This window comes from Phyllobates terribilis, unplaced genomic scaffold (genome assembly GCF_046119375.1).
Source record: "Phyllobates terribilis strain yellow unplaced genomic scaffold, ASM4611937v1 Scaffold_3__8_contigs__length_932513732, whole genome shotgun sequence".
NCBI classification, from domain to species: Eukaryota; Metazoa; Chordata; class Amphibia; order Anura; family Dendrobatidae; genus Phyllobates; species Phyllobates terribilis.
The window spans coordinates 165,613,735-165,639,951 of NW_027362763.1; the positions used below are offsets into that span (position 1 = coordinate 165,613,735).

The window sequence follows — 26,217 nt, forward strand, 5'->3', positions numbered from 1 at the left end:
CATAGTCGGATGGTGGCCAGAAATATGCAAATCGCATACTTGCAGTAACATGACCACCGTTCCCAACGCTGACACCAGAGAATCCTCACAGCAAACAGTGCATAAAGGAGGGGGCTGGAGACAGCACAGCTAGGGGGAAGCCACCCATGACCGGGGTTGGCCTGGAGGTTTCAACCCCCCCCCCCGTTTTGAATAAGGCTTTCTTGGGGATTGTATAAGGGGAAGTTGGGGGCGGGTAGTGGGAGAGGGCATATATAGGGAAAAGTGCGGGAAAACCGCCATTCCCTGAGGAGCAGCGGACTGATTACCTGAAGAGCATTGACTGATTACCATATGGCGTCCATCGAATCCCTGGTGGCCCAACTCAGAGACGCTGCCAGGTCACGGAGAGGGGGATAGCTGGAGGCCCAGCTTTCTGCCTTGCTGGGAGCAGCCAAAAATATGGAGGCGCCATCCGGAGCTGTGCGAAGGAGCAGGAGGACCCGGCCCCCAGAGAAACTGTCACCGGAGGGATCAACGCGCAACAGGCGCAGGCTCCGGAGCCCCTCTGGAGACCCTGTGGGAGGACAGCAAGACGGCGCGGTCCCTGCCCGTCGCGCTCACCCCGGCAGGAATCCATCTAGCTGGCCTGTTGGCGCTGCACGACGAGGAGCGCGGCCCGCACCGGAAGTCAGGGCCGCACCGGAAATTACGTCCGCACCGGAAGTGACGTCCACACCGGAAGTGACGTGCGCACCGAATGTGCGCCCCCCGGGAACAGCGTCGCTGGAGCCGGGGTTCCGGGCCCCGGCCGAGCGGCGATCGCGCACCGCAGTTGGGCCGCACAGGCCAGCTGCTACCAGCGGTGGGAGGCAGATCAAGGAGAGAGGGGCCGGGAGGATCGGGGGATCAGAGGAAGAAACGGCAGGCGCCACTGGCGATGCTCCTGTCGGGGCGCCTGCTGGGAGGACCACGACGACACCAGGGAGGCAAGCATCTGCGGGCAGGCGGCAGTCCAGGGATCCACTGCTGACTGGCTCATATGGAAGATGTGGAAGGGAAGGAGCGGCGGGCGGCGACACTGCGCTGCCTGGCAGCGTCCGTTTTGGCAGCACGGACCAGGCCCGTGTGTCTGGGTATGGTAGCCGAAGGAGGCCCAGAGCTGCATCCAGGAGCATAAGGCGGTCCGGCGGGAGGCGAGAGTCGAGGAGAAGACAGTCTGCAGCATCTGTGACCGTTCAGGACCCCCCTGGTGACGTGGAGGCCAGGGGCGTGGGCCTTGAGCGGCGAACGGACACAGAAGCATCCGATTCCAGCGGTGACCGTGACAGAAGTGGCGATCGTCAGGACTCAGGAATTCCGGCTGGCGGGGACACAGCACCTGCGCAGCTGCGTGAGTATAATTCTATGTCTCGTTTGTCGCCCGAAGGGGCTGTTTTGCAAGGGGGGGGGTAGTGGTCAGTTTACAGGGCCAGAGGGGAGGAGGTTAGGCGGTCCCGGGGGTGCAGAGGTATCGGGGATTAGGGATATCTTACATAGCATGTCACAGATTTTGCTTTGAATGGAGAGCGGGGCAGCGGGTGGGTCAAGGGGATCTCCCGTAGGAGCCTGGTTACCAGGCCAGGAGGTGTTGCTGCAACCCAGTTGCGTTATGGTAGGGTCTGCGGCGGGCACTGAGGTTCAAACGGAAAAGGACAAGGGCGATATGGTAAAGCTGGATGATAGGGCAAAGGGTGAGGTGTATGTGTGCTTTGAGGGGCCACTCGGGGCACATTTAAAAAAAGAGGTGAAGGAGAAAATTTGGCATGATGAATACGTCGAAATCTTCTCCCTCCTTCCCTTGGAGAAATTTAATTTAGACACGGGGAGGAAGGGTGATAGCAAAAAGGAGGAGGAGGAGAAGCGCAGGTGGCGCTTGATCCCTCAGACTTTTGCAAATTGGCTTCAAGCATTTGCTATATTGGCTGGTGTCATTGGGGAAAAGTTTCCAGAAAATTGCTCGGGTTTATTCTGTTACTTAGACGCGATTGGGGAAGCGCATCGTACTTACGGGGGACAAACATGGCTGAGGTACGACGAGCAATTCAGGCAGAGGAAGGCGGTGCGGCCTGAGATTAAGATATTGGCCTTTGGTTAAAAGTGATGGCCCCTGCTAGATACGGGCAGTCCTTTCATGGGAGCGGAGGAAGCGGGAGTCAATCGTCGGGACAGGGAGGAGGTAGTCAGGGAGCACAGGCAGGAAAAGAGAAGTCAAAAACGTACTGGCAATTTAATGATGGCCAGTGCAAATATGGGAACAGCTGTAAGTTCAAGCACGTTTGTTCCCATTGCAACGGGAGCTTCCATGGGGCAGAAAAATGCTTCAAAAAAGGAAAAGGAAGGATGTCTGTGGGTACCGGTCAAGGGGGTGACTCCAGTGAATCTGCTAGGGATGGCCCCCTTTCTAAGTAGATATCCTGATCAATCGAAGGCCAGGATTATTAATGATGGGTTTTTGGAAGGTTTCAGGATCCCGCCTCCTGACCATATGGTTCCTTTCTCTGTTAAGAATTTGAGGTCTGCTTTGTTGCATCCAGAGGTTGTCTGTGTTAAGTTGGCGAAGGAGGTGGAGTTAGGTCGTATGGCAGGGCCTTTTCATAGTCTACCGGTTGAGGGTGTGATCATTTCTTTGGGGGTGGTGCCTAAGAAGGAGCCGAATAAATTTCGCCTGATCCAGCATTTGTCATACCCAAAAGGTTGTTCGGTTAATGACGGTATAGCGCCGGAATTATGTTCGGTTGAATACACATCATTTGATGCGCTGTGTCATGGGTGCACAGGTATGGGCCTGGGTCATTGTTAGCAAAAACTGACATTGAATCAGCTTTTAGGTTACTCTCGGTTCACCCGGCTAGCATTCCACTGTTGGGTTGTTTTTGGAACAAAGGTTATTACCTGGATAGGTGTTTACCTATTGGCTGTTCTATTTCATGTTCATTGTTTGAAACTTTCAGTACTTTTCTGGAATGGGTGGTCAGGGATGTTGCAGGTGTGCAGTCCGTTATCCACTACCTGGATGACTTTTTGTTCATAGGTCCCCCAGATTCGTTTGTCTGTGGTAATTTGTTGGCAGCCATGGTGTGGGTTGCAGAACGTTTTGGGGTCCCTTTGGCCAAGGAAAAAAGTGAAGGTTCTTGTACTGTATTGAGTTTTTTAGGAATATTGATTGATACGGATCGCATGGAGTGTCTACTGCCCGAGGATAAAATGTTGTTACTCAGGCAGGAGGTCGAGCGAATTGGTAAACTGCGTAAGGTGACATTGAAGGAGCTCCAGTCGCTGCTAGGGAGATTGAACTTTGCTTGTAGGATCATGCCTATGGGCAGAATATTTTGTGGTAGGCTGTCAAGGGCGACAGCCAGCGTGCTCACACCGCATCATTTCATTCGTTTGAATAGAGAGCACAGAGAGGATTTGTTGGTGTGGAAGCGTTTTTTGGACAATTATAACGGCAGGTCGTTGATTCAGCAGGAGTTTTTGAACAGCTTTGATTGCGAGATTTACACGGACGCGGCAGGCGGTGCTGGCTATGGAGTTTTTTGTAAGGGAAAGTGGAGCGTGGGAAAATGGCCCGATTCATGGAAAGAGAGGGGTCTTACAAAGAATCTCGCTCTGTTGGAATTATTCCCAATTGTAGTTGCAGTCTCGATTTGGGGTGAGTTCTTTTTGAATCGGAGAGTCAGGTTTCACTGCGATAACATGGGAGTGGTGACGGTGATTAACAGCTTGTCGGCTTTGTCTCCTCCGGTTATTAAGCTGGTCAGGGAACTGGTACTACGGTGTTTGGAGTTGAATGCATGGATTTCGGCGGTGCATGTGCCAGGTGTCCAAAATTATATAGCGGATGCTTTGTCTCGTTTCCAGTGGGAGCGTTTCCGTGCTCTGGCACCGGAGGCAGAGGTCGCAGGAGTGGAATGCCCTTCGCAGTTGTGGCAGCTGATTACGGACGAGTCGGAAGATTGATCCAGGAGTCAGTGGCGAGTTCAACCTGGTCTGCTTACGAGGCATCCTGGCGAAGCTGGGTGTTGCATTGGGGGGTAATAGACAGTGACGAGGATAGGACGTTTGCGATCTTGTTTTTGATTGGTAAGGCTGCGGACTCATGGTGGTCGCCATCTAGAATTAGTAAATTTGTTGCTGGCCTCGCATTCGGTTTCAAGTTACAGGGTTTGACTGATGTTACTAAATCCTTTTTGGTCAAACAGGCACTTAGAGGTTTTTGAAAGGGTAGCAAGAGTGTGGATAAGCGTAGGCCAGTCACGTTTAGTATGTTGGAAAGGTTAGGTCTGGTTTTGGAAAGGATTTGTTGTTCTACTTTTGAGGCTGCTCTGTTTAAGTTAGCTTTTTTCTTTAGCTTTTTTCGGGGCAATGAGAGTAGGCGAGTTGGTCGCCCCCAGCAGGAATAGGGAGGGAGGTTTATTAGCCAAAGACATGAGTTGCTGGGCCTGGGGTATCGATTTTTGGATTAGACACTCAAAAACTGATCAATTGGGTAGAGGTAAGCGCGTCATTTTGGGTAGAGTGGACGGGGCTCTGATGTGTCCAAGAAGGTGCTTGGAGGTTTATTGGCAAGGGTGGTCGGGTAGATCCGGCCCACTGTTACGTCATTGGGACGGGTCATTTCTTTCCCGTTTCCAGTTTATAGCGGTCCTAAAAAAGGGGGTGCAGGAGTTGGGCCTTAGCCCTTGCATTCTTTTAGGATTGGCGCAGCGTCTGAGGCTGATAGGCGCGGTTTGGGGGCGGAGGTAATCAAGCGGATTGGAAGATGGAGTTCGGACCGTTATTTGACGTATGTTCGTCGTTAAATACCCAGGACCTTGTTTCATTTGTGAGTTGTTTGGATAGTTGTTGAATATGCTTGTTTATTATTCTTTTAGGTGGTGTTCCCTCGTTAGCTTGGATTTTCGGACATTCATACGTGCACTGGGGGGCGCTGCGTGCGGACGTAAGGCGTGACGGTAGGCAATTGGGCTTTCCGAGGGTACAAGTGGTTATAAGGTTGATAGGTTTTAGGGGGATGGTTTGGAGACGGTTTTTGTCGGAATTTCATAAAGCGGCAAGATTGGACAGAACACCGGATATTCTGGTTGTACATTTGGGAGGGAACGATTTGGGGGCAAGGCCCGTGAGAGAGTTGATGCGGGATATCCGTTTTGATTTTTTGAGATTGTGGACTTCATTCCCGGGGGTTTTGACGGTTTGGTAGGATATTGTTCCCAGGAAAAAATGGCGAGCGGTCAGATCCGAAAAAGGTATAAATAGAGCGAGAGTGAAATTAAATAGGGCCGTGTCCAGTTTTGTGTCAAGGAATGGCGGCATAAGTGTTAGGCACTTTGAGTTGGAATCGGGGGTTGGGAATTTTTGGTTAAAGGACGGTGTTCATCTCAATGACATCGGTATGGATCTTTGGGCCCTTGCAATACAGGAAGGGATTGAAAGGGCGTTGGTGGCTTTGGGGCACTCACGAGCCCAAGGTTTCAGGGCTGTTCGTGGTTGGCGGGGGGTGGGGTTCTTGGAGTTGGTACCAAATTGTCGGTGGAAGGAATTGGGAAAAATTCCAGGTCATTTAAATTGAGTGGGGGTGATCTGGCAGTCGGTTCTGGGCTCTGGACGGGGTTTTACCTCGGGAGCATTTAGTTGGTTGGTCTTTCACGGAATGTGGAAGTTTTGGTGCCCTCGAGCTGGTGCTGAACGGCTGAGGGTAACATGGCGGTTGATTTTATAGTTAATTTAAAGCCAGATCTATTAGCTCCAAGAACCCTCCCTCCATATATTTATATATATATATATATTTATTTCATTGTTATTTGTTGTTTGTTAATAAACGGCCGCTGTGGCCAATTTATCCAACGAACAACATGCTGTAGAGTCTTTATTTCAGGGACGGATCATGGGATCCCGGGGTTTGTGGGAAGTTGGAAGACAACAGGGAAACCACATTGGCCGTAACAGGTCATGTGAGGATTCACAAGTCTGCAGTTACATAGAGTGACACATTGAGTGACTGCAGATTTGTAGTTTTAGACCAGACAATCCCTTTAACACTGAAACTGATTATCAATCTATCTAAACAGGCTGTTCATCACCCGATCCACGAGCAAAATGTTCGTTAGCCGAAATGAATTTTAACCCCTTCATGACCGGAGCATTTTCCGTTTTTGCGGTTTCGTTTTTTGCTCCCCTTGTTCCCAGAGCTATAACTTTTTTACTTTTTAGTCAATATGGCCGTGTGAGGGCTTATTTTTTGCGGGACGAGTTGTACTTTTGAATGACATCACTGGTTTTACCATATCATGTACTGGAAAACAGGAAACAAAATTACAATTGCAGTGAAATTGCAAAAAAAAGTGCAATTCCACTATTGTTTTTTATATTTTTTTTACTACGTTCACTGAATGCTAAAATTGACCTGCCATTATTATTCTCCAGGTCATTACAAGTTTGTAGACACCATACATGCATAGGTTCTTTTTTTATTTAAGTGGTGAAGAAAAAATCCAAAATTTGCTCACCGATGGGCGGGGTAAGCGATGTGCTGCCGGTGCGGCAATGTTAAATGCCGCTGTCAGAGATTGACAGCGGAAATTAACTAGTTAACAGCCGCATATGGATCGCGATTCCAACATCGGCTGATGCGGGCACATGTCAGCGGTATAGATCAGCTGACATGTGCCCAGTTTAGCGCGGGCTCAGCGCCAGAGCCCGCACTGAACAGGGGGTCACGACATGGTACATACTATTACGTACCATGTCGGAAAGGGGTTAAGCTTGCTTAAAGGGAGTCTGTCACACCAAAATGACAATTAGACTGCATAAATATTTATATAGGGGACGCAGCCCCTACTAAAATAATACCAGGCATATACAGTTTAGCGTAATATTTACTAAAAAAGCGAAATTGAATATGCAAATGAAGAAGCTTCTGTGCACCCTTGGTGTGGCCTAAGCCTTGGTGCACCATTATGACCTAGCATTTAAAAATTACAGTTACCCTGTCACCAGGTTTTCCCCATATAAAGTATGGACAGCACCTATAAGCCCTCTGATACAGCATACTGGGATGCTGTACATATGTCTCCAATCCCCTATGCGAAGCACAGACAGCGTGGTCCAGTCCGATGGGCATCTCTGGTCTTGATCCAACACCTCCTCTCATTCAATCGTTGTCCTCCTTCCCTGCTTCATGTGGATGATGCGTGTAGTGTGCATGAGCCAGGAAAGGCAAAAGACCACTGATGAAACATAGGTAAGGCTACAGCATGCGCACTACCAAACTTTGCTCTGCCCTCGGCAGGGAAGTGAGAAGTGCGTCTGTGCAGAGGCGCGATGGGGAACACAGTGAAGACGATATAGGACATGTCATCCACATGAAGCAGGGAAGTAGGACAGCGGTCATAAGAAGAGAGGAGACATTGGATCAAGACCAGAGACAACCATCGGACCGGAAGTAGACGTCTGTGGGTTTAATAAAAACTATTTTTTGTGCCATGCATAGAAAATTGGGGACATACAGACAGCATGCCAGAATGCTGTAACATAGGGCTTATAGGTGCTGGTTATACTTTATTTCGGGAAAACCTGTGACAGGTTCCCTTTAAAGCCAGTCCCTTGTCTTGACACTGATCCGTTGGTAAGAGCGAGCACAGTCTAACATCAGCTCACTTGTCTGCACTTGCGCACTCACACTAGAGGAGCACAGCAGCACACTCCAAGTGTCAGTTTGGGTGTGAACATAATGTGGTTGTGGGCAAGGTCTGACGCCTAGATCCTGTCCGTCTATGGCTGCCACTCGGGGCACTTGCAGGTAGTGAGCGGTTTCAGTTAGGAGGGGACAAGGTGTTGTGATGTGCAGTCTGCTCACTTCAAAGCCCTTCATCCTAATTGAGACTGCGGCCAAAAGCAGGCAGCAACCAGGCATCAGAACGCGCCTGCAGACTCGTTGTGTGCGCGGTCAAGCGCAGAAATGCACAGCTCTTACTCTTACCAAAGGACATCTGACAATTATAACAAGGGAATGGCTTTAATATGCAAATAGGAGGGTGTAACGGTGCACCAAGGCGTAGGCCACACCAAGGGTGCACAGAAGCGCACTCATTTGCATATAAAAAAAGAAAATATTAAGCCAAATTAAAACTGTGTATGCCTGGGCTATGTTCCCTATATAATTGTGTATGCAGATTAAATGGCATTTGGGGGAGAAAGACTCCATTTATTTATCATCATTCTCATCAACACATTCTCCTGTGTACACATGTGCTGCTGAGAACGAAGCTTTTAACGAAGCACAGGACGATGATGTTAACGATCACTCTGCGCACATGAAAGTGAGGCCACATTCTGTTTGGTGTCCAACCCATCAGACATTTATGACATGTATCGTATTGATATTTCATTACTGGCACTATTATTCAATTAGAGTCAAAAATACATTAATCAATTTTATGTTTTTATTCATTTATATTTTAGAATTAATCATTGATGGAAAGGATGAAGAGATGTTCTTGGATGAGCCTTCGATTTTTGCAGATGTTTCTTGCAGGTCAGAAGGCATCAGGTAGATGTACAACTCCTTCCATACAGGTACAGCATTGTTGGTGGACATGCTGCACGTTCTTCAGGGGGCTAGATGGGGGTTTTCTGTCCTTGAGATGTTTAGGGTTCACCGATGACGACAAGGTGCAAAAATGCAGCTTTGTCTGACAGCGCGAGCAGCCCTGGACAATCCACGCCGGCAGGATGATATCATCCGGCGGAAGAGAGAACCTATGAGAAAAGATATAAAACTAATGTTAATAATGTAACTCTATATTAGAGGATACTACTGTGGTGTCTCTGTGGGAGGACGGGAGGGGAATCTTCTCCATACAGAGGTACGGGATCATTGTCAGCCATCATACATGTGACAATCCCACCACTGACAGATAACATCTGCTCCACATGAATCCTTCTCACTGACATCATACAACATGGAGCCTATTGTCACACTTACCTCGCCTACATTCCCCCTCTTCTACTTTCTCTGTTTTTTCTTGTTTCCTCACTTTTAGTTCAGATTTACTTCTTTTCTGAACTGGAAAGTCTAATCAAAAAAATCAGAAAAAGATGTTGATTATAAACTCCTTTGTATCTTTATAGAGTTATGTAAACGTATTAATATGCACCTGTAGGTTTTCTGTGTGCCGCCATGTGGGGTCTCCCAAAGGGAATATGTCCCCTTATTAACATGACATTACATTCAGCAAGCCACAGTGTAACTTTAAAGAGCTACCAGGTAAAACGAGTCCAGGATCCACTCTTACTTTATTTCTGCTTATTCCCTGAGTATTCTGCTTTTAGATTTGTTAAAATCCCACATACAGTTCCAGACATATGGGCCTTTTTATTTAGTGCTAATTGTAATCGTCTGTACCATGGGGGCTTGGCTCACAGTTTAATATTGAAGAGCAGCCTGAAGACACGCCCCCAGTGAATTTTGTGAGCCACGCCCTCTTGGCAACGACCATAAAAGTTAGCATTAAATAAAAAATGACCATAACTCTACAATCATATGGGGGATTTTAACAAAGCAAAAACAGAATACTCAGGGGAGCAGCAGAAATATAGTAAATAATTTTCTCAGCCTTCATGTGCAGATTCACATTACACTTTTGTATTATAGGCTATAATAGGATGGCTTATAAACCTGTACATACCTGACACTGAGAACGAGGATGATTCGCTGGTTTTATCAGGGAAACACTGATTGTCACCATCGGTTTTGGAAGATGAAGACTCTCTCTGCCTGTTTGGTAGAAGAAAGACAAATAAATTACAAGTAAAAGCAATAGAAAAACAGAAGAACATCTGTCTGTAAGGCCAATTAGGACACCATGAAGTGCACACCCTGCTCAGGACCCCATTCTACCATCAAGAACGGTAGTCTAACTAGTAATATTGGCCGTAGTGAACTGGAAATGAATGGCTGGTCACATTGATCAGCTGTTACTGCAGTGTTATCACAAGCCAGACCCACAGAGATCAGCAATCATGGGGAGGTGGATGCTGGATTTGAATATATGTTACTTGTGTCTTGTATTTGGATCTGACATATATCAAAACTAAATCTCATAATAATGATAATAATCTACTTACACGTCTAAGCTTTTTTCGCTGTTCTCTAGGGAACACTCTGAAGATGACATAGGCTTTTCTTCATGGTTCATCATCTCGGTATTCTTAGCATATAGCTAAAACAAACGGAGAAATATAAAATAGATACATTTTTTTTTCTAATTATAGCTTTTATACATTGTATTGGCCACATACTTACTTTAGAAAACCTTTGAGAAGATGATACAAAATTTTGGACTTCTGGCCAATCATTGTCCTCACTTGTGTCCCCCTCAGCTGAATCCATATGTTGGTATTCCTTAACGCTAGCTACAAAATACAAGTGTTATAAAAGATTATTAGCATAAGACCAGGGTCAGACAGTCACCATGTTAACATTAATAATGATGAGTACTACATAAAATGAAAGACAAGACACACAGCAGTTTTCTGCAGATGATGTATCATTTTACTTACTGTTAAAGTAGCAGGTGTCCTCATCTGACTTTAGATCAGGATAGAACAAGGCCTTCTGACTTGGAAGGTTGTCAAAATTTAAGCAACTTAGGAATGGATGAATTTTGATCTGATTTGCTCCTCCTGGAAAAGGTAGACAAGAAAGAAAGTGATACAGTCATAGTCAGAGAAACTGCTCCATATCTGTATAGTTTATGTTAATCTAAACTGAAGATGTAACGGAGCCGACATGAAGTAAATGTACAGGAAGTAGGTAAAGTACTGCTGGTCCCCATGGACATGATCATTTGTCTGGTCAGAGAGGCGTAATAAGTCATTAATAATACTATTATATTATTACCTGTCCCAAGTCTTTGTGCTGGATCTTTTTGGAGCAGTCCAGTGATGATGTTTCGAGCATCGCGTGTAGGAAAGTATCTAATATATCTCCAAGTTATGTCATCTGTTATATAAAACGCAAATATTACAGGAAATAAAACCTCTTCATTTATTTTCATATAAACCACTTTCCTTAACAAAGTTAGGAACTAAATCACAGAAAAAAAAATCAAAACAAATAACTATGATATCACATAGCATTCAGATTATTTTACATACCCCTGATGACACTGAGAAAAATCTCCCTTCTTGAAGCTCCATGAAATGGTAAAATTCCACAAATAAATTGATATAGGATGATCCCTACTGACCACCAGTCAACTGGCCTTCCATATCCTCTCATTAAGATGACTTCTGGAGCCATGTAACTAGTGGTGCCAACAGCCTGGAAACCAAAAGAAGAATGAGATGATGATCAATAAATATAATTGTGACAAATAACATCAATGAAAACGTTTTCAAGATGAGAAATTGTCAGAGAAGGAGAAAGAGGTGAGATGTGTGAAGTACAAGGATCCTGTAAGAAAAACCAACCTCATTGTCACGGAACTCCCTGGTGATGTCCTCAATTGGAGCTTTGTAGAGGTTTGATGTTGGTCTCATGAGGCCGAGTTTTGAAAGCCCAAAATCAGTGACTTTAATATGTCCTCTTGATGTTATCAGGAGGCTGTGAAAGAAAAGATGGTGTCAGCCCCAAGTAATAACCCACAGACTATATAGCAAACTAACTTTCTTTCCCTGTATTGTACTACAAGGGTCACTTACTTCTCAGGCTTCAGGTCTCTGTGCACCACACCATAGCTGTGCAGGTATTCCACCGCAAGAATAGTTTCCACAATGTACATACGGGCCAGGGAGGTAGGTAAAGCACCTCTCTCCTTTAAAAGTCTGCCACAGTCTCCTCCTACATGAGAAAGCAAATATGATCGGTGAGGGTTTGTTATTATTATTATTATTATTATTGTTTATTATTATAGCGCCATTTATTCCATGGCGCTTTACATGTGATAGGGATATACATAACAAAAGCATTTACATAATCTTAACAAAACGAGTCAGCGACTGGTACAGGAGGAGCGAGGACCCTGCCCGCGAGGGCTCACAGTCTACAAGGGATGGGTGAGGATACAGTAGGTGAGGGTAGAGCTGGTCGCGCAGTGGTGTTTACTGCAGGTTGTAGGCTTGTCGGAAGAGGTGGGTCTTCAGGTTCCTTTTGAAGGTTTCCACGGTCGGCGAGAGTCTGATATGTTGGGGTAGAGAGTTCCAGAGTAGGGGGGAAGCACGGGAGAAATCTTGTATATGATTGTGGGAGGAGGAGATAAGAGGGGAGTAGAGAAGGAGATCTTGTGAGGATCGGAGGTTGCGTGCAGGTAAGTACCGGGAGACTAGGTCACAGATGTATGGGGGAGACAGGTTGTGGATGGCTTTGTATGTCATGATTAGAGTTTTGAACTGAATTCTCTTGGCAATAGGGAGCCAGTGAAGGGATTGACAGAGAGGAGAGGCCGGGGAATAGCGGGAGGACAGGTGGATTAGTCGAGCAGCAGAGTTTAGGATAGATTGGAAAGGTGCAAGAGTGTTGGAAGGGATGCCACGGAGCAGGAGGTTGCAGTAGTCGAGGCGGGATATGATGAGGGCATGCACTAGTGTTTTTGCAGAGTCTTTGCTGAGGAATGCACGGATCCGGGAGATGTTTTTGAGTTGGAGTCGGCAGGAGGTGGAAAGGGCTTGGATATGTGGCTTGAAGGAGAGATCAGAGTCCAGGGTTACCCCAAGGCAGCGAGCTTGTGGGACTGGGGAGAGTGAACAGCCATTGACGTTGATGGATAGGTCGGATGGGGGATGTGAATGAGAGGGTGGAAAGATGATGAACTCTGTTTTATCCATGTTGAGTTTTAGAAACCTGTCGGAGAAGAAGGATGAGATGGCGGACAGACATTGTGGGATTCTGGTTAGTAGGGAGGAGATATCGGGTCCAGAGAGGTAGATCTGTGTGTCGTCAGCATAGAGGTGATACTGAAAGCCGTGAGACTCTATGAGCTGTCCCAGGCCGAAGGTGTAGATGGAGAAGAGCAGAGGTCCTAGAACTGAACCTTGGGGGACACCGACAGATAGGGGGCGAGATGAGGAGGTGGTGCGTGAGTGGGAGACGCTGAATGTCCTGTCTGTTAAGTATGAGGAGATCCAAGATAGAGCCAAGTCCGTGATGCCAAGAGATGAGAGAATCTGGAGTAAGAGGGAATGGTCCACTGTGTCAAAGGCAGATGACAGGTCCAGAAGGAGGAGGATGGAGTAGTGTCGCTTGGATTTGGCATTTAGTAGGTCGTTGGTGACTTTGGTCAGGGCAGTTTCAGTCGAGTGATGCGGTCGGAAGCCAGATTGTAGACGGTCGAAGAGGGAGCAGGAGGAGAGGTGGGAGGACAGTTCAAGGTGGACATGTTGTTCTAGAAGTTTTGAGGCAAAGGGGAGGAGTGATATGGGGCGGTAGCTGGTCAGAGAGGAAGGGTCAAGGGAGGGCTTTTTGAGGATGGGTGTGATTGCGGCATGTTTGAAACATGAGGGGAAGACTCCGGTTGTTAGTGATAGATTGAAGAGGTGGGTTAGGGTTGGGATGAAGACTGAAGTGAGGTTAGTGATGAGGTGGGATGGGATTGGGTCAAGTTCGCAGGTGGTGAGGTGTGATTTGGAGAGTAAAGAGGAGACTTGACCTTCTGTAATGGTGGAGAAGTGGGGTTTGGAGGAGGAGGGTTGAGTAGATATGAGGAGGGGTTGTGTGGACTTTAGGCCAAAGTTTTGTCTGATGGTGTCAATCTTCTGTTTGAAGAATGAGGCAAAGTCGTCGGCTGAGATGAGAGAAGAGGGAGGAGGTGCTGGGGGACGAAGGAGAGAGTTGAAAGTGTTAAATAGCTGTTTAGGGTTGTGAGATAGGGAGGATATGAGAGATGAGAAGTAGGTTTGTTTTGCTGTAGTGAGTGCGGACTTGAAATTAGTGAGGGATTGCTTGAATGCGATGAAGTGCTCGATGGAGTGAGACCTTTTCCATCTCCGCTCCGCAACCCTGGAGGCCCGGCGCAGTTCTTTGGCAAGTTTAGTGTGCCAGGGTTGCCTGTTGAATGTGCGAGGTGTGGTGTGTGTGAGAGGGGCGATCGAGTCTAGAGCTGCAGCTATTGTGGTGTTATATGAAGCAGCAGCAACGTCTGCATCGTGCAAGGAATTTATGTCTGTGAGAGGAAGGAGGGATTCAGAGAGAGAGTGTAGGTCAAGGTGTTTGAGATTTCTGCGAGGGTGTGTGAGTTTGTGGAGTGGGGATTGTGCACCCGGAGAGGAAAGGGTAGAGAATGTGAGGAGGTTATGGTCAGAGAGAGGGAGTGGTGAGTTAGAGAGGTTAGATAGGGAACAGAGGCGGGTGAAGATGAGGTCCAGTGTGTGGCCATCTTTGTGGGTGGGTGTGGAAGACCATTGAGTGAGTCCAAAGGAGGAAGTGAGGGATAGGAGCGTAGAGACAGACGAGTGGGGAGTGTCAATGGGGATGTTGAAGTCACCCATTATGATAGTGGGGATGTCAGTGGAAAGGAAGTGAAGCAGCCAGGTAGTGAAATGGTCTAAGAAGGTGGTGGCTTGCCCTGGGGGTCGGTAAACGACGGCCAGTTGGAGGTTGGAGGGGGAATAGATGCGCACACAGTGCACCTCAAAAGAGGGGAGTGTAACGGAGGGTGGCAGTGGGATTTTGGTGAAAGCGCAGAGTTCTGATAGGAGGAAACCTACGCCTCCACCATGTTTGCCATTGGGGCGGGGGGTGTGGGAAAGGTGGAATCCGCCATATGAAAGGGCAGCTGGGGAGGCTGTGTCAGAGGGGGTGAGCCAGGTTTCGGTGATGGCGAGGAAGGAGAGTTTGTTTGTAATGAAAAGATCGTGGATGAAGGAAAGTTTGTTGCAGACAGAGCGAGCGTTCCATAGAGCTCCTGTTAGTATAGCTGAGGAGGTGGGTATTAGTTGGATGGGTATGAGGTTAGAAGGGTTGCGACAGTTTGAGGAAGGTCGTGGATAGGAGGTAGAAGTAACTGTGGGGATATGGCGAGGAGGACCAGGATTTGGAGAGATATCTCCAGCAGTGAGGAGGAGCAGAGAAAGTGTTAGCAGGTGGGAGCAAGAGAGAGCATGAGGTGGCTGTCTGTGTAAATTACACATTATGAGGGTGAATGAGAAATAAGCGGCGACATTAGGGCAGGATCTCATACATTAAGATATATTGTACACTGCAGAGTGACCCTATATGAAACAGAGCGGGGCCTCATCTACAAGCCTCTAATTTATATCTTTGTGAAAGTTCCCATCTATAAAAACTGTTCAAATAAAGACAAATCTTCCTTTTATCCATAGTGGATATTGCTGCAGTGCTCAGTGAGGACATACAGGGGAGACGGTCACAGAGATCAATGGTTTTTCAGGCATCTTGTTAACAGATAACTTATAGTAAATGCAGTGAAGACATGTACCCGTCCATGTGGGCACATTCTGGGTATATAAGGTGCTACGATTAGCAGACGTGGGCTGGATACAGATACAATGGATGTGTCCTACCTGGTAAATACTCCATGACCATACACAGATGACGTTTTGTAGGAAAGGAGCAGAACATGGAGGCCACAAAGGGACAATCAGCAAAGATTGAGATGTCCCTCTCCAGAAAGGCTCGTTCTAGTCTCCTTGGCTCTTTCAGGTTCTGCTTGTCCATTAACTTCATAGCGCATACTTGGTTTGTCTCTTTATGGCGAGCTAAATGGACGGCCCTGGAGAGGAGGAAAATCCATGATTTATTTTGAATTCTTACTAACAATGTGTATGTAGACCTCATCTAATGATCTTCTGCACTAATGGTTAATACTAGATGTTCGGCCGTCACTAGAAATCCATGTTTAGAATTACATAAAATAACACTCCATAAATGATCACCTATCATGACCTGAATAGTGACAGATGTGGACAGTGATGTGGACTCATATAGTTTATAACAAGCAGAAGAGACTTGTTTGGGCTAAAGAACACAAGGAACGGACAATAGACCAGTGGAAATCTGTGCTTTGGTCTGATGAGTCCAAATTTGAGATCTTTGGTTCCAACCACCGTGTCTTTGTGCGACGCAGAAAAGGTGAACGGATGGACTCTACATGCCTGGTTCCCACCGTGAAGCATGGAGGAGGAGGTGTGATGGTGCTTTGCTGGGGACACTGTTGGGGATTTATTCAAAATTGAAGGCATACTGAACCAGCATGGCTACCACAGCATCTTGCAGCGGCATGCTATACCATCCGGTTTGCGTTTAGTTGGACCATCATTTATTTTTCAACAGGACAATGACCCCAAACACACTTCCAGGCTGTGTAAGGGCTATTTGACCAAGAAGGAGTGTGATGGGGTGCTACGCCAGATGATCTGGCCTCCACAGTCACCAGACCTGAACCCAATCGAGATGGTTTGGGGTGAGCTGGACCGCAGAGTGAAGGTAAAAGGGCCATCAAGTGCTAAGCATCTCTGGGAACTCCTTCGAAATTGTTGGAAGACCATTTCCAGTGACTACCTCTTGAAGCTCATCAAGAGAATGCCAAGAGTGTGCAAAGCAGTCATGAAAGCAAAAGGTGGCTACTTTGAAGAACCTAGAATATAAGACATATTTTCAGTTGTTTCACACTTTTTTGTTAAGTATATAATTCCACATGTGTTAATTCATAGTTTTGATGCCTTCAGTGTGAATGTACAATTTTCATAGTCATGAAAATACAGAAAAATCTTTAAATAAGAAGGTGTGTCCAAACTTTTGGTCTGTACTGTATATGGGAACATTACATGGGCAGGACACAGAGATATAGGCATCGTCATAAGGAGCCCTGGGATATAAATATTATACCAAAATAAAGCTCACCCATAACCTCCAAAGTTGATCAGTTTGATCAGTTTATAGTCGTTCTTACAAGGAAGTCTCAACGGGTTTAATGATCTGATCAAGGCCTAGAAAGGAATAAGAAATTAAAATAAGACATAGAAATCGCAGGAGAATAAAAGCCCCAGATGCAGGAAGGTCTCACTTCTACATGAAGTCCCTACTGATTATACTGCAACAGATGTAGAGGACGTGATACAAGCTGGACCCTCCACAGACACTATTATATTACAGGGGGATATCCCCCATACACATATATTATTGCACCACAGAAGAGGATAAGGGACATCACACAGAGGAGGCAGAATAATAATAATGCATCATCACACACAATAGGTCTGATCTACATGAAGAACCGTGCTATCCCATTATCATATGGGGTATAATATGGGATGTGTAACTCACACCCGTCATCTGATGATCTACAGACGTCCCTCTGATACTTACACTGGCAGATTCCTGGATGATCTCTGGTGTCTCACATATTCCACCATCAGAATCTTCCGGCTCAGTTTTTCCTAAAATAATGATAAAATAATGAAGAGATGTCATATATTACTCTATATTAGCACTTACTATATAACACATCCATGTAATGAAGGAAATGACGAGACCCCTGTACATGGAATAATACTAGGTATATGGATATTCTGCACACACTGTATACAATTATGGCATATCTATATACAGTCATATACAGCCGAAAGTGTTGGCACCCTTGAAATTGTTCCAGAAAATGAAGTACCATATTTTTCGAACTATAAGACGCACTTTTTTCCTCCAAAATTTTGGAGGAAAGTGGGGGGTGCTTCTTATAGTCCCAATATAGTCTGTTTATATACACTATGGCTTAGGGTGGTGGGGGCTGTGGGGGGAGTGGCAGCGGGGGATGAGCGAGGCACAGCAGGCAGCAGCCGCCTGCTACAGCCTACGCTGTGCCTGCGGCTAAAAAAAATGAATATTCACTGATCCCCACGCCCATGGGCATGGAGAGCAATGAATATTCATTTTCCTTAATAGCGCACACGGTACCTGCAGCGCGGCTCCTGCTGTGCTCGACAGTCATGTGTGCCCGCTATTAAAGCCCATGAATATTCACTACAATCCACTCCCATGGGTTGTAGTGAATATTCATGGTCTTTAATAGTGGGCACACAGACCACCGAGCAAAGCAGGAGCCACGCTGCGACTACATTGTGCGCGCTATTGAAGAGAGTGAATGGTCACTGCTCCCCACGCACACAGCCCCGGCATGGGGAGCAGTGACTATTCCGGCACAGCATTTCACTGTGTGAGGGTTCATGGCAGGGATGCCATGTGCGGCTCACACAGTGAGAGTGTCGGCAGCAGAATGGGCGCAGCGCTGGAGGAGAGAGCAGGTGAGTATAATTGATTATTTTGGTGTGTGCAGTGTGATGGGGATCACGGTGTGCCAAGCATACCAGGATGGAAGGGTGGCAAGTATATCAGGAAGAGGGTTGAGGGGTGCCTTGCATACCAGGATGGGGATCAAAGGGTGCCATGCATACCAGGATGGGGATCAGGGGTGCCATGCATACCAGAATGGGGATCAGGGGTGCCGTGCATATCAGGATGAGGGATAAGGGGTACTATACATACCAGGAAGAGGGATGAAGGGTGCCATACATACCAGGAAGAGGGATGAGGGGGGCCATGCATAACAGGATGAGGGGTGCCATACATACTAGGAAGAGGGATGGAGGGTGCCATACATACCAGGAAGAGAGATGAGGGGGGCCATGCATACCAGGATGAGAGGGGCCATTCATACCGGGATGAGGGGGGCCATGCATACCAGGATGAGGAGTGCCATGCATACCAGGATGAGGAATGTCATGCATACCAGGGTGAGGTGTGCCTTACATACCAGGATGGGGATTAAGGGGTGCCATGCATACCAGGATGGGGGATTGGGGTGCCATGCATACCAGGATGGGGGATTGGGGTGCCATGCATACCAGGATGGGGGATTGGGGTGCCATGCATACCAGGATGGGGGATTGGGGTGCCATGCATACCAGGATGGGGATGAGGGGTGCCATGCATATCAGGATGGGGATGAGGGCCACGTATAACAGGAAGAAGGGGGCCATATATACCAGGATGGGGGATAGTAACAGAATTGGGGGACATTACCCCTACAATTGTGTCAGCAGCAGACCCCCTCCCTCTTAACAGTGCATCATGACCACATTTTTTTTCTATTTTCCTCCTCTAAAATCTAGGTGCGCCTTATGGTATTTCTCCCAGAAAATAATTGCAGTTACACGTTTTGTTATACACATTTTTATTTCCTTTGTGTTGTAATGCAGCGGCTTGCTGCATTGCTAAAATGTCCAGGGGGTGTGTTCTGGCTGACCACGTACCTCCCCTTCAGGTGACTGATCACATGACTGACATCATCACAGGTCCTGTGCGCACAGAAGGATATATAAATCCTGGTGGTTTTGAAACAGGGTGGAAGTCAAGAGGCCTGATCCCTGTGTCTGGGACACCTTTAGCCTTGGAAGGCAAGAGGCCTGGTCCCTGTGTCTGGGACACCGTTAGCCTTGGAAGGCAAGAGGCCTGGTCCCAGTGTCTGAGACACCGTTGGCCCTGGAAGCACGTGGCCTGGAGACCATGTCTGGGGAGGCTTAAACTACAGCTGTGGCAGAACAGAGCTGATAGAAGCCGCTAGACCCGGCAAAGGTAAAAACGCTGCTTGATATGGACATTGATATTGTTACCTTGCTGAAGGCTGTATCTGGAGCCAAGTGGGCATATCTGCCACTGAAAAGGCTCTAGGATATTACATGTGTAACATGCCTGCGAGCCACTGAGATGGACTATGTTATAAGCAGTTTATGATGTGTAATAAACTGCTGGACTGTAGATTACCAGCAAGCGTTGCATGTGTGCTATAATTGACCCGGTGAAGTGAGTGCCCCTCAACATTATCGATAGCGCTACCCCACAGTGTGTATTGGAACAACACAAAAAGCTGAGAAAAAAAAGGCAAATTGGACATCATTTCACGCAAAATCCCAAAAATGGTGCAGACAAAATTGTGGGCACGCTCAACTTAATATTTGTTTACAAACCCTTTGGAATAAATTACTGCAATCAATCGCTTCCTATAACCATCAACAAGCTTCTTACGCCAAATGGTATTTTGGATCACTCTTCTTGTGCAAACTGCTCCAGGTCTTTCATATTTGAAGGGTGTCTTCTCCCAACAGCAATTTTAAGATCTCTCCACAGGTGTTCAATGGGATTTAGATTGTGACTTATTGCTGGCCACTTCAGAACTCTCCAGCGGTTTGTTTCCATCCATTTTCGGGTGCTTCTTGAAGTATGTTTTGGGTCATTGTTCTGCTGGAAGACCCAAACCCAGTTTTCTGACACTGGGCACTACATTGCGACTCAAAATCCTTTGGTAATCTTCAGATTTCATGATGTCTTGCACACAGTCAAGGCATCCGGTGCCATGGGCAGCAAAATAACCCCAAAACAACTTTTAACCTCCACCATATTTGACTGTGGTACTGTGTACTTCTCTTTTTGGGCCTCACTCTGTTCTAGGTTAAACAGTAGAATGATGTGTTTTACCAAACTGCTCTGTCTTGGTCTCATCTGTCCACAAGATGCTTTCACAGAAGGATTTTGGCTTACCCACATACATTTTGGCAAACTGCAGTCTAGCTTTTTTTAGGTCTCTGTGTCAGCAGTGGGGTCTTCCAGGGCCTACTACCATAGCGTTTCATGTCATTCAAATGTCGAGGAAAATTGTTCTATCTGACACTGATGCACCCTGTGCCTGCAGGACAGCTTGAATTTCTTTGGAACTTGATTGGGGCTGCTTATCCACCATCTGGACTATCCTGTGTTACAACCTTTCAGCAATTTTCCTCTGCTGTCCACGTCCAGGGAGATTATCTACAGTGCCATGGGTTGTAAACTTCTTGATTTATGTTGTGCACCGTGAACAAAGGAACATCAAGATCTCTGGAGATGGACTTGTAACTGTCACACAAGGGATGGGGGAAGGGAGCCCAGACACTAGGAAAAGGGGAGTGGAGACCCCCTAGGCTGATCTACAATCACCCTCTCTCCCTTATAGACCCTATATTAGTTCCTCACCAATCGCTGCACGCGCACCTAAACCCTATATTTCCCTAGCGTTTGGCCCTGTATAGGGAAGGGGGTGAGCACTAGTCGATCCCCACTAACGACTAAAGACAACAAGGTAGACAAACACGGGTGGAAAGTAGCTTAGCTTTAGCCGACTTCCGAGAGATAACTCCAGGCGTCCTCCTAGCACCACAGAGGAAGACAGCAGTCTGAGAGCTCCAAGCCTTCACAAGGGGTCACATGAATATCACCGTCATATTTCCGCTGAAAAGTGAAACTATTTAAACACCCAGGCCAGGGTGTCAATTAGCAGAAAGGAGGTAGCCGCTGGGTCCTAGAGTGACACAGCTAAGAAATCTGCATTGCCAAACGAAGGGATCTTCTGCAACCGACGACTGTCTATCACATCTGACACACCCGTGACAGTAAACTGAAGATTGTTGATATTTTTCAATAATTTTGTTTCTCAAGTCCTGAGACAGTTCTCTTCTCCTCTTTCTGTTCTCCATGGTTAGTGTGGCACACACATACACACAATGCAAAGATTGAGTCAGCTTCTCTCCTTTTTATCTTATTTCAGGTGTGATTTTCATATTGCCCACCACTGTTACTTGCCACGGGTGAGTTTGAACGAGCATCACATATTTGAAACAAAGTTGTTTACCCACAATTTTTTTTAAAGGTGCCAACAATTTTGTCTGGCCCATTTTTGGTGTTTTGTGTGAAATTATGTCCAATTTGCCTTTTCCCCCCTATGTTTTTGTGTTGTTCCAATACACACAAATAAAATAAACATGTGTTTATCAAAACTGGTGTAATTGTAATAATTTTCTGGGCGAAATACTTAATTTTCCAGAACAACTTCAAGTGTGCTAACACTTTTGGCCATGACTGTATATATACTGTACTATAAATGTGTAATTGCTCAGGATCTGATCCAGTCACAACAATGATATGAGGGGATCTATGAGCATATTTTTACATTTTTGAGCTGAGACGAGCCCAGAGGAGAGGAGCAGAATTACATGAGCCCCCCCATTATAGTCTATAGGGGGCTTATGAGCCGTCAGTGGCCTCATACAGAGGATGAAGAGTAAATCTCCATATTTTCTGCCGTTCTCTATAACTTGATATTAGAATGTAGAATATTAGATGATCGGCTTACCTTCCATCAGATCAGGGTTTAGCCCCGGCTGACTGGTCTCGGGGTCAGCGATATTTAGGTTTTTCCCCTCTTCGGAGTCGCCTTCTGATGTTTTCTGATGGATATAATATATGCAATTAATATAACATTTCACAAACACTAAATTACCACAAGGCAGGATGGACTAATTTACATTTACATGATAATTTCAGTATTGGACGGACTATACGCGGCCGCTCCCTCCAATAAATCCACATTCATATATAAGGGACTTGTATCTACCACTGTTCTCTAATATCTTCTATCAGAACTGCAGAGTTTACCAGAAGGAAGATTGAGATGATCGAGCGAGACAGAGGTAGAAAAACAAACTCTGCACCGCAGAGTACAGTCTGCCATCACAGGTGATGGAGCCGCAGAGACAAGCGGCCATAAAAGGTCCTATGTCTGCCTGGAGCGGACAGGGAGGCCTCTAACCTCACACATCTGACCTTCTGCTATATGACGGTAATCTGGAGAAGATCAGACAACAAGGACATGAGGTATAGAAGATGGAGGATTCTTACCAGACGCTCCAGTGAGTAGGCCGGGTACTCCAGTACAAGCAGGACATTTTGGGCCAGCTGTTTAATAAAGGCCAATTCTCCACTTTGGGATTTGTCTTCAGCCTATAGAAATGAGAATAAACAAGAAAGGAAAATCATTAGAGAACGTGCAGAATGGAGGAGGCCATTTATATCACCATGTTACTCCACTATCTGCACTACAAGGACTACATGACACCTGACGAGGAACCGGTCGCCTGTAAACCTTTATATCTCCACGTCCTCCCTCCATACCCAGTGTATATAAATAACACACATGGCGGCTTAGGACTAGTGTTGAGCCACCCCCGTAGTGTTCGAGTTCGGTTCGGTTCGTCGAACACCTTCGAACACCGTTACGTCCTTGGGGGTTCTCACAAGTGGAGGGGGCTCCGGAGCGGAGCTTCCTAATCACACGGCATATACAGCTATATTATATGGCGGCATCTGTCTCTAACAGCCGCGGACGGTGCTGAGTTCTGGCAGCCGATGTTTTTCTATTAACCATTTAAATGGCGCAGTCAATATCTGACAGCAGCATTTATATGGTGCGCACCGGTTTCCGAGCGCTCAGAGTGTTTATCTGGCCTCTACAACGTGATCAAAGGGAACCAGTTACTGTGACAGCTGGGGGTCTGCTGAAGACCCCTGTCACTGTAATTTTGGTCCTCCTGTGAAGCTCAGCCTAAGGCCATGTTCACACCTTCAGTATTTGATCAGTATTTTACAGCAGTATTTGCAAGCCACAACTAGGAGTGGAACAATCAGAGGAGAAGTATAATAGAAACACGTCCCCACTTCTGTATTTATCACCCACTCCTGGTTTAGGCTTACAAATACTGATGTAAAATACTGACCATATACTGAACGTGTGAACGTGGCCGAAGGCAGAGCTTCTAGGAGTTTAAGATTTTCACTACGTACTGCAATACTATAATAAAAAAGTCTAAAAAATAAAATATAAATCTAAAAAATATAAAAGTTTAAATCACCCCTCTTTTTCACCATTAAAAATAAAGAAAGGAAAAAATGCACTAAAAAATACTATTAAGATCTGGAATTAATTAACGTGATCAATAAACAACAAAAAAAAAAATTTGTTTTGTGACCTCACGTCCAAAAAAATGCTATTATGAGAAATCAAAGCATCATATGTACAGAAAGTTTGTATTAATAAAAACATGTGTACAAAAAAACAAACCTTTCCTTAGCCCCATCGACAGAAAAATAAAAACATTATGGGTCTCTGACTAAAGCAATACAAAGCACCAGATCATCTCACTTGGAATTTTTTTCTACAACTACTCCCTCAATAAAACAAGCCCATACACGTCTATGTCAAAGCGAAAGCGGAAAAACTGAAAAATCTGTGGTCCTTAAAGGGTTAACCAATCCAATCCCACACATCCCCCCACCCTGTGTCCACAACCTTCTCACCTCTACTTCTATTATTCTACTAACCCTTTATATCCCACCCTATCCCTTGTTATGCAGACTTTATACCCTACTTCGGCTCTCCAACTATTCTTATCTGGGTATTTGGTAGAGGTTAACCTTAAACTTGTATTCTATTATTATTATTTTTCTATGATTTGTACAGATTGTCTGCTACTTACCTGTTGTACTAATGTCCAAATGTTCTCCTGTAAATGCTCAAGATATTCTGAGCTTATTCGACCTTGGTGGTATTTGGTCAGGCAATCTCTCCCTAGCTTCATAACCAGCCGGTAAGTGAAGCTGAGGATGCCATCGGGTAGTGGTAGCACAAAGTCAGGGTCATAGGTGGTAAGAATGCCCTGGAGTAGTGCTAACACCTGAAGTCTGTCTGGAGGAATTCCAGACATTTCAAGTAAATCCAATGAAATCGCAAATCAAATCGCAATCAGAATATGACTAGCTATGCAGCTTATCACACACAACAATGACACCAGGGTATCAAAGTGATGATTGGAGTGCAAACACTTGTATAAGTTCTGATGTTTAATTGTGATGTCATAATATAACCTTGTGTTCTAATCTTAAAGGGGCATCTCACTTTATAAGGAAGTTGTCTAGCAACTCTTAAGAAGGCAACAATATAGGCTCAGCATCAATAGTACCGGATGCAAGTGTGGTGGAAAGGGCCATGGGTGCTTTACTTTTCCAATCAGTTATGGTATTTTTATATTGTAAGATAAATTATTTATATCTGTTATACACAATAAAAATTTAAGCGTTTATTATCAATAGAAATTCAGATTACGGTGCTAAAAGAAGCATCTTTACTGGGAGCAGGGTCAGACTGGGACTGCATACAGCCCTGGCATATGAAGCACACAGACCCATGTTACTCTCCCACATCCACCTCCAAAGATGGGGATCTCTATTACAAATATGACCCTGTCTACCATTGAAGAAAATCCAAATTTACTACTACCAATGATACACATTTATGAGGGGGCCCACTTAGGTCTCTTTATAATATTAATACCTCCTTCTTGGGCCTCCTTATAATAATAATAGTGCCCCTCTGGGCCTTCTTATAATAATAAAAGTACCACTCTGGGCCTCCTTATAATAATAATCGTACCCCTCTGGGTGTCCTTATAATAATAATCGTACCCCTCTGGGTGTCCTTATAGTAATAATCGTACCCCTCTGGGTGTCCTTATAGTAATAATCGTACCCCTCTGGGTGTCCTTATAGTAATAATCGTACCCCTCTGGGTGTCCTTATAGTAATAATCGTACCCCTCTGGGTGTCCTTATAATAATAATCTTACCCCTCTGGGTCTCCTTATAATAATAATCGTACCCCTCTGGGTGTCCTTATAATAATAATCGTACCCCTCTGGGTGTCCTTATAGTAATAATCGTACCCCTCTGGGTGTCCTTATAGTAATAATCGTACCCCTCTGGGTCTCCTTATAGTAATAATCGTACCCCTCTGGGTCTCCTTATAATAATAATAGTGAATCTCCTTATAAGGGAATCTGCCAGGAGAATCAACCCTCCTAAACCATCTATACGGGCATTGTGGGGATTCACTCAGGTTGTGTTTGAGGTAGGCGTTAGGCAGTGTTCACACAGGTAGTGCTGTAGTTCAATAAGGCAAGGTTTATTAGCTCCATAATCCCTGGAAGGACTTTATCACAAAATAGCCATGATCCGGCACACAGGTAAAGACAACAGGAAAGTATAGTACATGCAGCAGGTCAATTGTCCGGCAGGCATATGTCCAACTCTCTGCCAAGTATATGTCCAATTCTCCGGTAGTTATACATCCAATGCTCCGGCAGGTGTATGTCCAAAACTATGGCAGGTGTATGTGACGCGCCCCCTGGGCCATGTTAGGGGAATACCCGGAGCCGGATCTGTTGGGGATAGTAGTCCTCGTGGCGGTGACCCGGTCCGTGCCCAGGGTGTCAAACTAAGTGGCGATGTTTTTAGTGGCAGATGTGATATTGTTCGACTACGCCA

General features: G+C 45.9%; 1 protein-coding gene across 5 annotated transcripts in view; it reads left to right on the top strand.

Annotated features, from left to right (window-relative positions):
• The first annotated feature begins 259 nt into the window (after positions 1-259).
• The window catches only part of LOC141258950 (uncharacterized), a 203,018-nt gene continuing 177,060 nt past the window's right edge, over positions 260-26,217 (top strand). For 2 of the 5 annotated variants that reach the window (XM_073674258.1, XM_073674259.1), the window contains exon 1: positions 260-1,372. Coding sequence is in view for 1 of the 5 variants with exons in the window: in XM_073674257.1 (XP_073530358.1) it covers positions 442-1,372; positions 8,485-8,576 (1,023 nt within the window). In the remaining 4 variants the exon portion in view is untranslated. Of the gene's footprint in view, positions 1,373-8,484; positions 8,803-26,217 lie in introns of those variants that run through there. The other 3 variants (XM_073674257.1, XR_012318350.1, XR_012318351.1) reach the window with 3 other exon arrangements.